The sequence below is a fragment of the Zootoca vivipara genome, chromosome 2 (genome assembly GCF_965207765.1).
Source record: "Zootoca vivipara chromosome 2, rZooViv2.hap1.1, whole genome shotgun sequence".
Taxonomy (NCBI): domain Eukaryota; kingdom Metazoa; phylum Chordata; class Lepidosauria; order Squamata; family Lacertidae; genus Zootoca; species Zootoca vivipara.
The window spans coordinates 6446201-6461558 of record NC_142584.1 but is presented as its reverse complement, the minus strand read 5'-3'; the positions used below and the strand labels follow the sequence as shown (position 1 = coordinate 6461558).

Genomic DNA, 15358 nt, shown 5'->3' with positions numbered 1-15358 from the left:
ATATATGGATAGCGCAAATAACTCAAATCCTTTGCCTAGAGCAGGGAAAAAAGCCTGGGGTTGAGCACATCTTTCTTGCAGAAGCACATTCCTCCTGCTGATAGAAAGATGGGCAGATTGCTTGCAAAATTCCATTTCACCTAGAGTAGGAAGGGTGCGGCTGGACCCGGCCAGCTTGCTTTGGTGCATGAATTCTAGTACAGTCATAACTCGGTTTAAGTCCGCTGCAGTTTGAGTACTTTCGGTTTGAGTACTCCGCGGACCCAGAAGTGTTTACTTCCGGGTTCTGCGACACACGCATGCCCAGAAGCGATCTATCGGTGCTTCACGCACGCATGCTATCGCCGCTCCGTTTAAGTACTTTCCGGGGAGCGAACAGCTCCCTGGAACCAATTGTGTACTTACTAATTGTGTACTCTACAGTGGTACCTTGGTTCATGAGTGAAATCTCTTCCGGAAACCGGTTTGCCTTCCGAAATGTTCAAAACCCGAGGTGCAGCTGAAGGGGACACAGCTGTGGGCAGCCTGAGGAACTGCCCTCCACCTTGGCCTTGTTGATAAAAAGCAAGTCCAGAATTCCCAGCAACCTTAAACTACAATTCCCAGCAACCTTAAACTACACTTCCCAAGCTGTTAAAATGATATAATAGCTCAGGACCGCAATACCTAAAGGACTGCCTCTTTCCATATGAACCTAACCAGACCCTGAGATCATCTTCAGAGGCCCTCCTTTGTGTGCCTCGAGAGGTTCAGAGGGTGGTAACACGAGAATGGGCCTTCTCTGCTGTGGCCCCCCATCTGTGGAATGCTATCCCCAGGGAAGTTCATTCCTTCATTATACATCTTTAGGCACCAGGTAAAAGCATTCCTTTTCAGCCAGGACTTTGGCTGATCTGATTTACATCCTATGCTCTTTTAAAATGACTGGGGGGCAGGGCGGGTTGGTCTGTTGTTTTATTGTCATTGGGTCTCTTGTGGTTTTATATCATTTTATTCTGTGAACCGCTCTGAGACCCCTGGGTATAGGGTATTGTGTGTGTGTGTGTGTGTGTGTGTGTGTGTGTGTGTGTGTGTGTGAAGGAGAAGGAGAAGGAGAAGGAGAAGGAGAAGGAGAAGCAGCTAAAAGTATATTGACATAGTGTGGATGTCAATAAATTGGAGTGCTGAAACCATTTGGAACTGAAAGGAGTGGTGAAGAACTCTGTTCTTTCTTGCTTAGCACAGGTCTAGGGACGTTTCAAGGAAGGGGGAAGGGTAACCCCCCTCACCACTTCATGCTGAAGGGAGAAGTCGGGGGGGGCAATGTTTAGGCAACCCCCATGAGCTGCTCCTTAAAGTTTTATAAGCTCACATTTTGTTGCTTAGCCCTGCGGCTTTGGGTCTAAAGTTGCCTGAGTTAGTGTACTGCAGACATGTCAAAGCAATAGGTGAAACAGAAGAATGTTGGGGTGGCTGTTGGCCTCCAGGTGACCTGCTTTACCTGCACAAAGCTTACTGATAGTTAGATTATAGCTAGCTTCAATTGAATATGCGTTCCAATTTGGATTACAGGGAGCACAAATTTTCCCCGCTCCAAGGAACTATAGGTTACCCCTAGCATCCTTAAACTAGAGTTCCCAGGATTTTTGTGGGGAGAGGGGACTAAATTGAACATTTCCTGTTTGGTTCTTTACATCAATTCCAAACTTTGAAGAATGATTCCAAATAAACCTCCTTAGAACCAGATAAGTGGGGAATGAAAGAAGATGTTTTATCTTTTAACACCACATAACTCCTTCTGGACCACTTGGCTGGAGAGTAAGGCAAAGGTGTGGCAGAAAGTGCCTGGCCACTCAGACTTACAGTAGGTGGCACTGAGTTCAATGGGGCTTGTTCCTAGATACAGTGGTACCTCTACTTACAAATAACTCTACTTACGAAGTTTTCTACTTACAAATGGAGCTCCGTCCGCCATCTTGGATGCGGTTTAGATAGGATTTTTTCTACTTACGAATTTTTAGATAGGGTTGCTTTGACTTACAAATTTTTTTCTCCCAATGCATTCCTATGGGATTCGACTTACAAATTTTTTCGACTTACAAATGTGTGTTCGGAACACATTAAATTCGTAAGTAGAGGTACCACTGTAAATGGGTAGTAAAGTATTGAGCCTAAGCTGCATCAGCCAATCATCAATAATAAAAGAAAACTATCTGTAACCTCTGGTACCTCTGTGTGGGATGCAATCCACTGAGAGCAGTCAAGTACAACATTCCTTGTTTCCCATGCAAGGGAATGTTTGGTCCAGCCAGTCGAAACTTCCTGTTCCTCCTGGCCTGGAACATCCTTCCTTTTCTTCCTGGTTGCCAGCCAAGCAATCCCCCAGGTCATCTCCCTTATGGTGCTCTGCCTGATCATGAGTAAACTTTCTTTTTATCAGTCAGTCAATCACCCACTTCCACCACCCTTCTGAGTGATACCCCCTCCCCTCCCCTCCCCACCCCCTTCTCTACATAAGCGCCTGGGGACTCCAATTTCAGTGTATCTGAAGAAGTGTGCATGCACACGAAAGCTCATACCAAAATAAAAACTTAGTTGGTCTTTAAGGTGCTACTGAAGGAATTTTTTTTATTTTACTTTCTTTTTATTGCTTAAGAATAAGACTGTGGTGTCTTTATTCTTTTAAATAAAGGGGATTTAAAAGGGGATCTTATCAGGAACATACAATTCAATCTAAGGGAGGTTGAATTGCAACCAGATTTCTGCTGTGCTTGAGAAGGGGAATATAAACTCTGCTAAGTAAAGGAACTTGCTAGTGCAAGTTAGGAAGGATATTAATAAACAATACATCCTACCCTGCCACCCTGAACAATACATTCCCACACTCTGCCGATTCTACTTGTTAGGGGGACAAGGCAGGTTATTTTTAGGAAAGGAAAAGAACCATTTTGCTGGGCTCCAGACCCTTATTTTATATAGCAGCAGCCAAGGGTTTCTCCTTTACTAAAACTGAAATCTGAGCCCCAACTTACATTAAAGAAAGCCCCACTGATTTCAATCAGTGCAAAAACAAAACTATGCCGTGATAAATCCCTGAAACGAGATATTGATAAGGTGAATAATACTAAAACTCAACTAATGATTACTCAAAGAAACATAATAGGTTTAAATTTCCCAAAAGAAACTAGGATATAGAAAAGACATGAATATCTCAAAATAACCTCTAAATAAAGTAAACCTTGACGAGGTGCCGGCTAAGTGACTCGTTTCACTGGAAAATCTCTATCTGTTTCCTCAGAAGGAAAATGTTAAGGGGATGAGGTTTCCTTATAATCAAAACTAAACAGGAGCTGTAAGCTCTGAAAAGAATTGAAAATTATATAGCAGGGATAAACTTCCCCAAGATAATACTATAGCTGTTTAAACTAAAGGTTAGCTAACCTATGGGACAATTCAACTACAGTGGAATCTCGGTTTATGAACACCTCGGTTTACGAATTTTCGGTTTACGAACGCCGCAAACCCATCTGGAACGGATTAATTCACTTTCCATTACTTTCAATTGGAAAGTTCGCTTCAGTTCATGAATGCTTCAGTTCATGAACAGACTTCCAGAACCAATTACACCCATGCTTCGGGTTGAGTACTCCGCGGACCCATCTGGAACGGATTAATCCACTTTACATTACTTTCAATGGGAAAGTTCGCTTCAGTTTATGAACGCTTCAGTTTATGAACAGACTTCCGGAACCAATTGTGTTCATAAACCGAGGTACCACTGTAATGAATAACATTGCTCTTAGAAAAGATTAAGCAAAGGGCTGTAAAAGCTCTCCTAGTTGTGATGGTTGGTTTGCCGCATTGCAAACCAAATTATTGAGGCATCGCTCACATCACATTTTATAAGAGCGAACCATAGATCCACAGACTTCAGGTGGTTTGTTATCTACAAACATACTAGCAAGGAACCAAATTTGGATATTTTGCCAAAGAAATCATTACAAAAAGAAACATATTGGATACACAGGTTTGCATCCCTAACACCTACAGGCCTCAACACGAATATGGATTTTAGTCCTTTCTTGTAAATACCCATTTTCATCAAATCCAAGAACGTTAAATATAAGGCCACAAACATCAGTTTCTTTAAGAAGTTAGCTTGGATTTATTGTTCAGATCAAGAGCGCTTACAGTGTTGTTCTGTGATTATAAACAAGGATAGCTCCTTTTCATTTTACAATCATACTCATTACTATTATTCCTCTATAAGTCTCTTTATGTTAAGAGCATTTTAGAACCAGCATTATGTAAGTTTGTTGCATTTTACTATTGAAAGTGTCCTTTAACACGCCCTAAGACAATTAATTGTTCCTAGCCCTTTAAGAAATGGAGCTCCACTCGGTATATAAGCCAAGAATCAGAAACACCCTCTAGCAGTCTGAACAGTGGCGTCACACCATCACAACTAGGAGAGCTTTTACAGCCCTTCACTTAATCTTTTCCAAGAGCAATGATATTCATTACTTGAATTGTCCCATAGGTTAGCTAACCATTAGTTTAAACAACTATAGTCTTATCTTGGGGAAGTTTATCCCTGACTGCTATGTAATTTTCAATTCTTTTCAGAGCTTACAGCTCCTGTTTAGTTTTGATTATAAGGAAACCTCGGCCCCTTAATATTTTCCTTCTGTGTAAACAGATAGAGATTTTTCCAGTGAAACGAGTCACTTAGCCGGCACCTCGTCAAGGTTTACTTTATTTAGAGGTTATTTTGAGATATTCATGTCTTTTCTATATCCTAGTTTCTTTTGGGAAATTTAAACCTATTATAGGGGACCCAGGTGGCACTGTGGTTAAACCACTGAGCCTAGGGCTTGCCGATCAGAAGGTCGGCGGTTCGAATCCCTGTGACGGGGTGAGCTCCCGTTGCTCGGTCCCAGCTCCTGCCAACCTAGCAGTTCGAAAGCACGTCAAAATGCAAGTAGATAAATAGGAACCGCTACAGCGGGAAGGTAAACGGCGTTTCCATGTGCTGCTCTGGTTTGCCAGAAGTGGCTTTGTCATGCTGGCCACATGACCTGGAAGCTATACGCCGGCTCCCTCGGCCAATAATGCGAGATGAGCGCGCAACCCCAGAGTCGGTCACGACTGGACCTAATGGTCAGGGGTCCCTTTACCTTTACCTTTAAACCTATTATGTTTCTTTGAGTAATCATTAGTTGAGTTTTAGTATTATTCACCTTATCAATATCTCATTTCAGAGATTTATCACGGCATAGTTTTGTTTTTGCGCTGATTATACGTTTCCGTGATTGTCTTTTTTGCCACTGATTTCAATAGCATTGCTGCTCCAATCCAGCTTTCCATCCCTCCTGGAAACTGAAATCCAAGCCCAGCTTGAATGGAAGTGTTGTAAAAAGAAATTACAGTGGAACCTCGGTTTATGAACACCTCGGTTTACGAATTTACGGTTTACGAACGCCGCGGACCCATCTGGAACGGATTAATTCACTTTCCATTACTTTCAATGGGAAAGTTCGCTTCAGTTTATGAACACTTCAGTTTAAGTACTCTGCAGACCGTCTAGAACAGATTAATCCACTTTCCATTACTTTCAATGGGAAAGTTTGCTTCAGTTTATGAACGCTTCAGTTTATGAACAGACTTCCAGAACCAATTGTGTTCATAAATCGAGGTACCACTGTACAATATCAAGGTTCAGAATGCGGTCGGAAAAGCTGAAAATTGGCAACCAAAGAGACAAAGCGAGGTGGTTGCAACTAGGCTTCTCCAACTGCCACTGGGTTGGGTTGCATACAGGTTACATGGCTAAGGAGTGCAAAAGGAAGAGACAGGGGTGCAAAGTTTCCCTGCTCTGGTTCCTCCAGCGAGCACGCTCACGAGGCACTCACAGCCGCAGCAGGAGGGGAACTTCAGATGCCTGGGCCGCTTTCCTCACTAACTTTATTCCCTTGGGGAAAACACCCTGAGCCCCCCTGCCCCCAGCAGCTCGATTCCAGCAGGTCAAAGGGAGCACCAGCAACAGCCCCTGGAGACACGGCCCAGGAATGTAGCCAGGGGAGTGTGGGGCGCCTGGGCTTCTGCATCACCTGGGGCTCAGGCATTCTGCCCACAAAGGTAAGTGCCACCTGGGCTGGGCATCCCCCCAACTACACTACTGGGTCCCAAGGTGGTTCACAACATAAAAATGCAAGATAAAAACACAACATGTGTAATAAAAACAAAAACTGCTCTAGGGCCTGGCTTTGACAGCCTGACTCCAGAAAGGAGGGTCCTCTATGTCTCTTATCAGTCAGCAGAAAATGAGCGGAGGCAGGAACCTGTGGAAGGAAAGCAAGGAAGATCTTGACTGTCCTGTTGTGCCAGAGTTCCCCCACCCCAGCAAGGAGGTGAAGACTCACCACAAGGGAAAGGGGACACCTCTCCGTTAGACTTCTAATTCTTCTTCTTTGGTGGTCACTTGTAGCCAAGGAAGATTGTCTTCCACAAACATGGTTTTAACAATGAGTCCGTAAGTGACTGTGGAGACCAATTTTGGACTTACGTGTCCTTCCACAGTGGGGACATTGGTTTCTGAGTGGGAGTTGATCACAGTGTGGATTTGCCAAGCGTGCCTTCCTTCCTTGGAGATTGTTAAGCAGAGGTTCGATGGACACCTGTCATGGGTGCTTTAGCTGAGATTCCTGCATTGCAGAGGGGTTGGGCTATATGACTCTTGGGGTCATCCAACTCTACAATTCTATGATTCTATATTCCTGCATTGCAGCGGGGTTGGGCTATATGACGCTTCTGCATTGCAGAGGGGTTGGGCTATATGACTCTTGGGGGTCATCCAACTCTACAATTCTATGATTCTATATTTTTTCTTGTCGCACCATTTATGACCCCTTCTAGGCCATGTGACCCAAAAGCTTGCCTGACACAGCATGTCCATTTAGACTGAAGTCCCACAGTTTAATGTATTTTGTTCCTAGCTAGGTAAATGAGTGGTAAAGCATTGCAACTTCAGCTGCAACAGACAATAGTTCAGAATAATAATAAATCACTTCTCTTTAATTGGCCTCTCATTAGGATCCTAAAAGATGCAATTAGACTTTTATTCCATCCACAGCTTGTTGGCTCATTTAGACAACTGTGTAATGCCCAATGGTTATGCCTCCCCAACAATCACCCAACCCTGGTAATCCTGAGGCAGCAGTGAGTTCTTTGCATCTCAAACTTTTAGGCAGTAGAAGCAAGCTTTATTAACTACTATAATAATAAGCAAAGAAGCAGCAACAGATGCTAATATACAATTAAAGTACAGTCGTACCTTGGTTGCCAAACGCTTCATAACTTGGATGTTTCAGCTCCCAAACCATCGAAAACCAGAATGATTTTCAAATGTCTGGTGTGGCTTCTGATTGGCTTCAGGAGCTTCCTGCAGCCAATCAGAAGCTACGCTTTGGTTTGCGAACATTTTGGAAGGCGAACGGACTTCCGGAACAAATTCCGTTCGACTTCCAAGGTATGACTGTATAAGAAAGAATACTCAAAGATAAAGTTGTGAAGCTAGCTCAGCTATCCATCATTTTTGCAGGGGACATTCCAGAAATCGCTGACGGCACCAGGGCCGTCTTAAGCATATCGGGTGCCCGGGCGCCATGGTGCGCCGATCCCTCCGGCGCCCGCCCCCCCGCCACGTTTCCCAGTGCAGCTGGCTGGCGGGCGCAGCACGCAGCGTGGCTTCCACAGGCACAGCAGCGCGGTGCCTCCCTGGCGCCCTGCGCCACCCAGCCTTGCCCTAGGGCCCCTCTTTCTCAGGCCAAAATATGCTTGGCACTTCATCCAGTCAGTCCAAACTGGAATCTTGTTGGATTGCTGCAGCTGGGGCCTTTTATAGCGTCCTGGAGCAGCTTCCCACTGTTTCTGTAGCAAGTGTTTTATGCTGTCGTCCTTTTTCCCATCCACTTCTAAGGGCACCTCCTTTGAAGTCAGAGTATGATTCCACTCATACTCCTACTTATCTCTGCAGCTGGTTCAGAGTGAGGCCACTCTCTTCTTTCCCATGCCTGCAGCTGCATTCCTTATCTCATCCACCATATATAGAAATGCAGTGTAAGATTAATTCAAAACAGGAACACCATCTACTGGCTTTCCCCCTGGCAATATAACTGTAAAGCTTTTTCTTGAAAGCACTCTATACTGCTTGCAAAAGGTTGTTTGTTTTTTGCGTTTTCTGCTTCACATAAGCAAGCAAAATAAAAATGTAAACATAAAGATGCAATTAGGCTTGTGTTCCATCCACAGATTGTTGGCTCATTTGGACAACTGTAAAGGTTTTTCTTCAAAGCAATCTATACTGCTTGAGCAGGTGTGGGCAGAAGGCAGCTCATCACAAAGTCAACGATGGACGTTGGAAAGTAAGAGGCAGGAAGGTACAAGAACTTTGCATCCCATCCTGGAGAGTAGCGAGTGCGAGGGTAGCAGGATGTCAGGGCATGTTCTATACAGTCAGTGACCAGGTGAAGCTTGCTGCTGGCAGCGTTAAATGAAACTTGGGCAAATTTGCAAACTGTGTGTGAGAAATATGAAACAAAACAGAAATTAGTGCTGTAAATGTAGGGGGGTAACTTAAATCTTTTGGGAGCTGAATGGATTGATTAGCTTCAAGGTACAAATCCCTAGAAGAACTAAATCAAAGCAGATGCATCTGGAACTATTTTGGAGGCTTCAAAACAGAACAGTCTCAAAAGATTTAAATCTACAATGGATGCACCTGTCCATATTGGTTTCTCTCGGTTTCAATATCCCCAAAATCTTTCAGTTTGGTTCTCATTTCAGTTTATGATTTTTGAAAGTCATCAGCATTTCAGCTTTCACAATATACACATTTTGGCAAACATTATTTCCTTGCATAGTGCATTTTTGTCTATTGTGATCAATTTGCTTAGTGTGTTTTTGTGTATTATGTTCACTGTTGATGCCAATTTCTCTCTAATACGCACATTTTTGTACCCATTGTTGGTTTGGAGAACTTGTTGCTAAATTTAGAGGAGTTTGAATTCCTAAGCAGAGCTATGTATTGGTTAATATATTGCTTCATGAAGTGCGAATTGGGTAAGTTTGCAGGAAAATGCAAACCATGCCGAAAACCCCTCCACCGTCTACTCACAGTTCTCCAAGTACTGTTCCCCATAGGCTTCTTTGATGTCGGACGGAACTCTGTTCCATACTGTCTTTAAATCCTCTACTACTTGTGTGAAAATGGTTGTTTGGAAACCACCAGGTTCAACAATGCTGACTTGGACTCCAAAAAGGTGGAGCTCTCGCCTGAAATGCAAAGGAATAAAAGAAGAAACATTATTGCCTACTGAGCCATGGCCCGTGGGTAGGAACATCTTTCTTTAAATAAAAAAGAAATCAAAATTGAGGAGAAAGAAAAGATAGGAAATGCAACTCCCCTGCCTTCTGCCCTCTTGCAGGACCCTGGACACGCTCTACCCAGGAGAGGATTGTGTATGACACAGCAATAGTTGTATTAAGAGACAGTCATGAGGACATGCTTCAGAGTCTAGCCGATATATCAAATGCCTTCCTGAAAGGAGACCTTAACCTAGTTGGTAAAAGTTGCTGCAGAAAGCAAGGAGCCTTTTCTGCCAGGACTGCTTCCCACCCTCCTCCCTGCAGCCTTTGCCATCTCTGCCCAGTCTTCTTGTTAAGAGGGACAAGGCAGGTCACTTGTATCAAAGGAACAAGACTCTGTTCTTTGGGTTCTGGGACCCCGCCGTGTCGTAAAAAAAGAGCAATTAAGGGTTTTGCCAAACCTCCTTTGTGCAGAAGAAGATTACAGGATTACAGTGCAAACAACCCTGAGAAGATGCCACACAGAATTTCTCTCCGAATGCTACACATTCATGGTTTAGTTGTTGGCATCCATGTATCTCGAGAGAGAATGGAGTGTGCCTCTGTGGGTGGAGTCAAACCGCAGTGTTAGCAGCCCCAAAGGGATCTCTCTGCTACGTGAGCCTGGGCAGTGCATATGTGCAGATAACTGCTCAGTCCCTTTGATAATTTGATAATTAAGTGGTACGTAAATAGTTGGGGAAAGCACATACTTTGATAATTAAGTGGTACATAAATTGTTGGAAAAAGCACACACTTTTCAACATGTTTCTATGAAGCATATTGGGCCTGAACTATTCTAAGTAAAACGGGGACATCCATAGCATGTTCACCATTAATGAGAAGGTCCTGGACTGAGAGCCACACATCCGATTGCGGACTTGTGATTTGAAAAGTTTGGTTCAAGGCCAGACGGGGACATGGCCTGTGCCTGGATACAGTCATCTCAAGTTGTGCAAGTCTTGGGTAAAGCCCTGGGCAGCTGCCATATTTCCCAGCTCTTTCTTCCCTGCAGCCCACTTTTTTTCCAGACTTAGCTGGTGAAACATCCATGCAACTAAACCAAGAGGACTTGCATCAGTCACTTCCAGCCTGACAAATGGTTAGGGAGTATGGCAGATGTTGCACTAAACTAAGCAAAAGAGGACATTAGAGAACTGCTCTTTTTACCTCAGGCTGTCAGAGAAGGCTTCCACACCAAACTTTGATGGGCAATAACCACCTCCAAAGCCGGCCAGGCGTCCCATCGTACTGCACACATTGACCACCCTCCCTCTGGCTTTCCTCACCAGGGGCATCATGTGCAGCGTCACATCAATCAACCCTAGGAGGTTGACATTGATCACCTTTGCAAAGTCATCTTTGGTCAGCCATTCGTTGGGTCCTGATGGTAGAGCTGTGCCGGCATTGTTCACCAAGCCCCAAAGCCCTGTGAGAAAGAACGTATGTTTTCCCTATTAGTAACCCTAACAAATAAGGCCACCACGTGAATAGATTGTTTGTGCTTAGCAGGGCTGGCCCTCACATGAGGCCTGGTAAGGCGGTTGCTTCACAGCAGCCAAAATTTGTGGGGCGAACTCCCACGGTATTGGGGCCAAGCTGTCACTGCTGGTGGTGGCGATGCAAGCAGTGTCGAGGCCAAAAGTGATACAGTACAGTATTTTAAAAGTTACCAAAAGAACAGCAAAAATGCCCATGCCCTTCTCTGTTAAAATTTGCCTTCTATTTTCACATCATTATTCTTCTTTCCCCTTTGTAGTTAAAACAATCGATTCTCTTTCCCCACACCAAGAGTTTGACTTAGATTGGGAACCCCAAAGACTAGAGAAATTATCTGTCAAGTTGGAATGTTGTTTCAACTTTTCAACTCAGCATCCTTGACAAACGACAATTCCCAGGATTCCCGGAGGGGGTGTCCCATGTTCTCAGGCACCCAAATGTCTGGAGCTAGCTCTGATACTTATTACTGAATGCTCATTATGATTATTTCTGATGTATTTTCTGAATTGTTATGCTTATAACACTTTGGACACAATTATGTGGGGAAAGTGGCCTACAAATGAATACAGAGAGGCAGTTCTAATCCCTGGTCCCACCAATCGCACAGAGGCAGCACAAGGAAGGTCGAGAGTCACCTTTGTTCCCAATGCAGCCTTTCACCCACTCCGTCGCTGCTGCCACACTCTAACCAGTATCTAACCAGTGATATTATAGGAAGCAGGCTTGCAGGCAGGGCCCATTACTTACATCATAGGAGTCTACACAACATAAAACACTGTAACTGTATGTAGGTTTTATTTTATTTGTTTTTCATCTTATATTTTGGAAATGTACATCCAGTTGTTGTTTTCCTTTAAAATTTTTGGTGGCCCCCAAGAGAGTGAGGCCCTAAGCTATAGGTTGTTTAGCTTACACGTAAATCCGGCACTGGTCCCACCAATAGCACAGAGGCAGCACAAGGAAAGGTCGAGAGTCACCTTTGTTCCCAATGCACCCTTTCACCCACTCCGTCGCTGCTGCCACACTCTCTGTACTGGTGACATCCAGAATGGTGGTTTTCAAGCGCTCTGAGGTGGCTTTGCCCAGCTGCTCTGCCCCCTTCTGCGTGAGACAGGCTGCCAGCACACGAAGGCCCCGGGCATCCAGCTGCCTGGCAAGTAGGTTTCCAAAGCCAGAGTCACACCCCGTGATGAAGACATATTTCTCCGTCAGGTTCTCCACCGTCTGTCTCTCCTTGTACCATTGGCGAAGGAAGTAAAGCCCCAGCAGGGCAGCCAGGTAGAGCCACATGGCTGAAACCTGCAGGGGAAAAGAATTCAAGCATTAGGATGCATACACACCCCTGGCAGGACTTGCAGGAGGATATTTCTAATTCCTGCTCCACCAAGAAGTTCAGTGGAAGAACTTTTATGTTGCCACCACTCAATTTAGCCTCCCTTGCAGAGTTGTTGAGCGGAAGGAGAATATTTGCATGAAGCAATGAGCTGCTTGGAGCAGAGGCGAGCTAAAAGAAGTATCAATAATAGTTCTAGCTAGGTAAAAGGTAAAGGGGCCCCTGACCATCAGGTCCAGTTGTGTCCGACTCTGGGGATGCGGCGCTCATCTCGCTCTATAGGCCGAGGGAGCCGGAGTTTGTCTGCAGACAGCTTCCGGGTCATGTGGCCAGCATGACAAAGCTGCTTCTGGCGACCAGAGCAGCACACGGAAACGCCGTTTACCTTCCCGCCGGAGCAGTACCTATTTATCTACTTGCACTTTGGCATACTTTCAAACTGCTAGGTGGGCAGGAGCTGGGACCGAGCAATGGGAGCTCACCCCGTTGCAGGGATTCAAACCGCCGACCTTCTGATCAGCAAGCCCTAGACTCTGTGGTTTAACCCACAGTGCCACCTGGGTCCGAACAACTAAATACAGTGGAACAGTATTATCCTATCTACATCTATAGACATTGGATTTTTCACATTCAATACTGTTTCTGTTCAGGTGCAAGGTCATCTTCCATCAAATATTATGTTGGCTGACTTTCTGCTGTTGCAAAATGATGTAATTAATTAACTATTAATGTTGGCATCTATCTGTGTGGAATGTGTCTCCGGGGATTAAGTCCAACTGCTGTGTTAACAGCACTGTGACCTCTCCAGGGCACTAGCCTGGGTGGTGTGTAGGGAGGTCCTGAGCTGGCCAGATGGAATAGAGCCCCCTCTCACCCTCTATTATATGGTCTCACTCTTCTGAACTTTGCAACAGAAGACAGAGGATATTTCAGAATACCAGGTGCTAGAAACTAATGGGAGGGCCTCCCTGCTCTATTGACTGGCAGTAACATTAACTCGTGAACCCTGCAATCACTGGATCAACTCAGAAATAAAGAAACCCCAGTGTTAGCACCTTGCAGGTCATAACTGATTTCCTCTTCAAAAATAATAATGAAGTTTTACTGAGTTTCAGAAAATACATTGTTATGAGAAGTATAAGGTCTAAGATATAAAATAAATGTAGCAAGCATAAATATATAAACCGCATGTCTGAAAAGTACAGGGGGGGGGAGCCCTGAAACCATTTTGTCTCTCCCAAATTGACCTCAAATGTTTCTCTGCAGGAGGGAGGAAATGGGAAAAACCTCCCCATTGTCTCTTTGCTCACAATAGGAAGAGCCTGTGACCTGGACTCAGGAATTAAGTATTTATCATCACAAAACAGAACATAGAGGCCTTTTGGCCCACACCAGCCTAACTGTTCCAAGGGCCAATTCCCAGGCTTGTACTGAATGAACAAACTGTTCCCTTCAAATGTCACTAAGTATTTTGTAGTTGATGGTCACCAACCTTTTTGAAGCTGTGTTTCTACTAAGTGCTAAATTCCTATCTCCTTCTGAGTAATAAGTGGGAAGAAGACTGGGGTAGATGTTGTACCTTTTAAAGTTCTGAACTTTTTCTGGAAATGTTTCTGGGCCGTTAAGGGGTGCACAGGAAGAAGAAATTCAGGAAGTGAAGCTTCCCCCCCTCCCCCAGCCTGAAGCTTGTGGAAAAGTGTCACCTGCTGAATATTAGCTTGAAAGAAAGTTGTTATGAGCACATGCACTGGCGGAGGAAGAGGAGTGCGGGGGGAGCGCACCGACCCCGGCAGCACGATCCCGGTGGGGTGCCATCCCGGCTGTCCCCCCCGCCTGCACTAGGCACCACGCCCCCCTCAGGCAATGCACCACACCCCCAGGATGTGTGCCACGCCCCCGCCTGCTGTCCGCCCCCCCCCCTGCCAGAGCATGAAGCTCCACCACTGAGCACATGTTAGTGGTGCCTGGAAGTTACGAACTATCATGTACTGTACAATTCAAAAGGGAAGAGACAGACCTGCAGCTGATTAGAGGAAAGGCTCTCAGCTTCAGTTGTGCAGCAGGTAAAGCAATGCTTCCCTCTCCTGTTAGCTGTTGCTCCTTATCTGCCCGCTGCTGTTTTTCATACTCCACTGGTTGCAAAGGGAGCTCCTCCCTTCTGGCAAGGATCGGTTTAACTCAATTAGGTGGTGAAATTTAACTGCCTTCTTTAAACTAACAGGGGAATCTGTTGGTGAAGGAAACACACAGAATCCCTCCCACTGTGCCACAGATTCAGCCCCTTCCCCCTGTGTTCTGTCCATATATGGATAGAGCAAAATAACTCAAATCCTTTGCCTAGAGCAGGAAAAAAAGCCTGGGGTTGAGCACATCTTTCTTGCAGAAGCACATTCCTCCTGCTGATAGAAAGATGGGCAGAGTGCTTGCAAAATTCCATTTCACCTAGAGTAGGAAGGGTGAGGCTGGACCCGGCCAGCTTGCTTTGCTGCATGAATTCTAGTACGTATATAGAGACAGAATCCACACATGACTTGTTGGAACGATTTGCAACAGGAGCAGTCTACCGGCCAGGACCAACTTTTGGCCCGGTGCTGCCTCTGGCCCGGGCTGGCGCTTCTCTGCGTCGCCTTGGCGGGAGAAGCCAAGCCACGGCAGGTCCAAACGGAGCCTCTCCAGAGGCCGCAGGGGTGTCCTTTTGATAAATCTGGGTTTTCTATTATACACTGGCATTGCTTCCCTTTTTTTTATTTTTTATTCCACTTTTATTTTTTCTAAAAAAGGTCAACAACTCTGGGAAATGGGGGGGGGCAGAAGGTGATCTCGCCTAGGGCGCAAAAAACCCTAGCACCAGCCCTGATTGCAGTCATTAACAGTCGTTAACAGTCATCAACAGGTTTACCACTCCTATCAGCCCATCACCCATTCCCATCACCCCCACCCCCCACCCTCCGAATATACATAAGGGTCTGGTTACTTCTCTTTCAGTGTATCTGAAGATGTGTGCATGCACACGAAAGCTCATACCAAAATAAAAACTTAGTTGGTCTTTAAGGTGCTACTGAAGGAATTTTTTAGGTTTTTGTCAGTTCGCTTATGGTTTGCATAGTGGGGGTATCAATAAATTGGAGTGCTGAAATAATT

General features: G+C 45.1%; 1 protein-coding gene across 1 annotated transcript; it reads right to left on the bottom strand.

Annotated features, from left to right (window-relative positions):
* Positions 1-7067: 7067 nt before the first annotated feature.
* Positions 7068-14457, bottom strand: LOC118077249 (retinol dehydrogenase 7). The gene is made up of 5 exons (XM_035100785.3): positions 14235-14457; positions 11862-12183; positions 10555-10813; positions 9155-9312; positions 7068-8554 (listed from the first exon to the last, which is right to left on the bottom strand). Exons 2-5 carry the CDS (start codon positions 12172-12174, stop codon positions 8337-8339), a joined length of 948 nt encoding a protein of 315 aa, XP_034956676.2. The 5' UTR covers positions 12175-12183; positions 14235-14457; the 3' UTR covers positions 7068-8336.
* Between the last annotated feature and the right edge of the window lie 901 nt (positions 14458-15358).

What these genes read in the sequence shown, in the direction of transcription:
- LOC118077249 (XM_035100785.3), bottom strand. Translation starts at nt 12,174, where the DNA reads ATGTGGCTCTACCTGGCTGCCCTGCTGGGGCTTTACTTCCTTCGCCAA. An exon ending in AGGGTGCATTGGGAACAAAG is followed by an intron (nt 10,814 to 11,861) that starts GTGACTCTCGAC and finishes TCTTTCTCACAG; the next exon opens with GGCTTTGGGGCTTGGTGAAC. An exon ending in GGAACAGTACTTGGAGAACT is followed by an intron (nt 8,555 to 9,154) that starts GTGAGTAGACGG and finishes TCTCACACACAG; the next exon opens with TTTGCAAATTTGCCCAAGTT.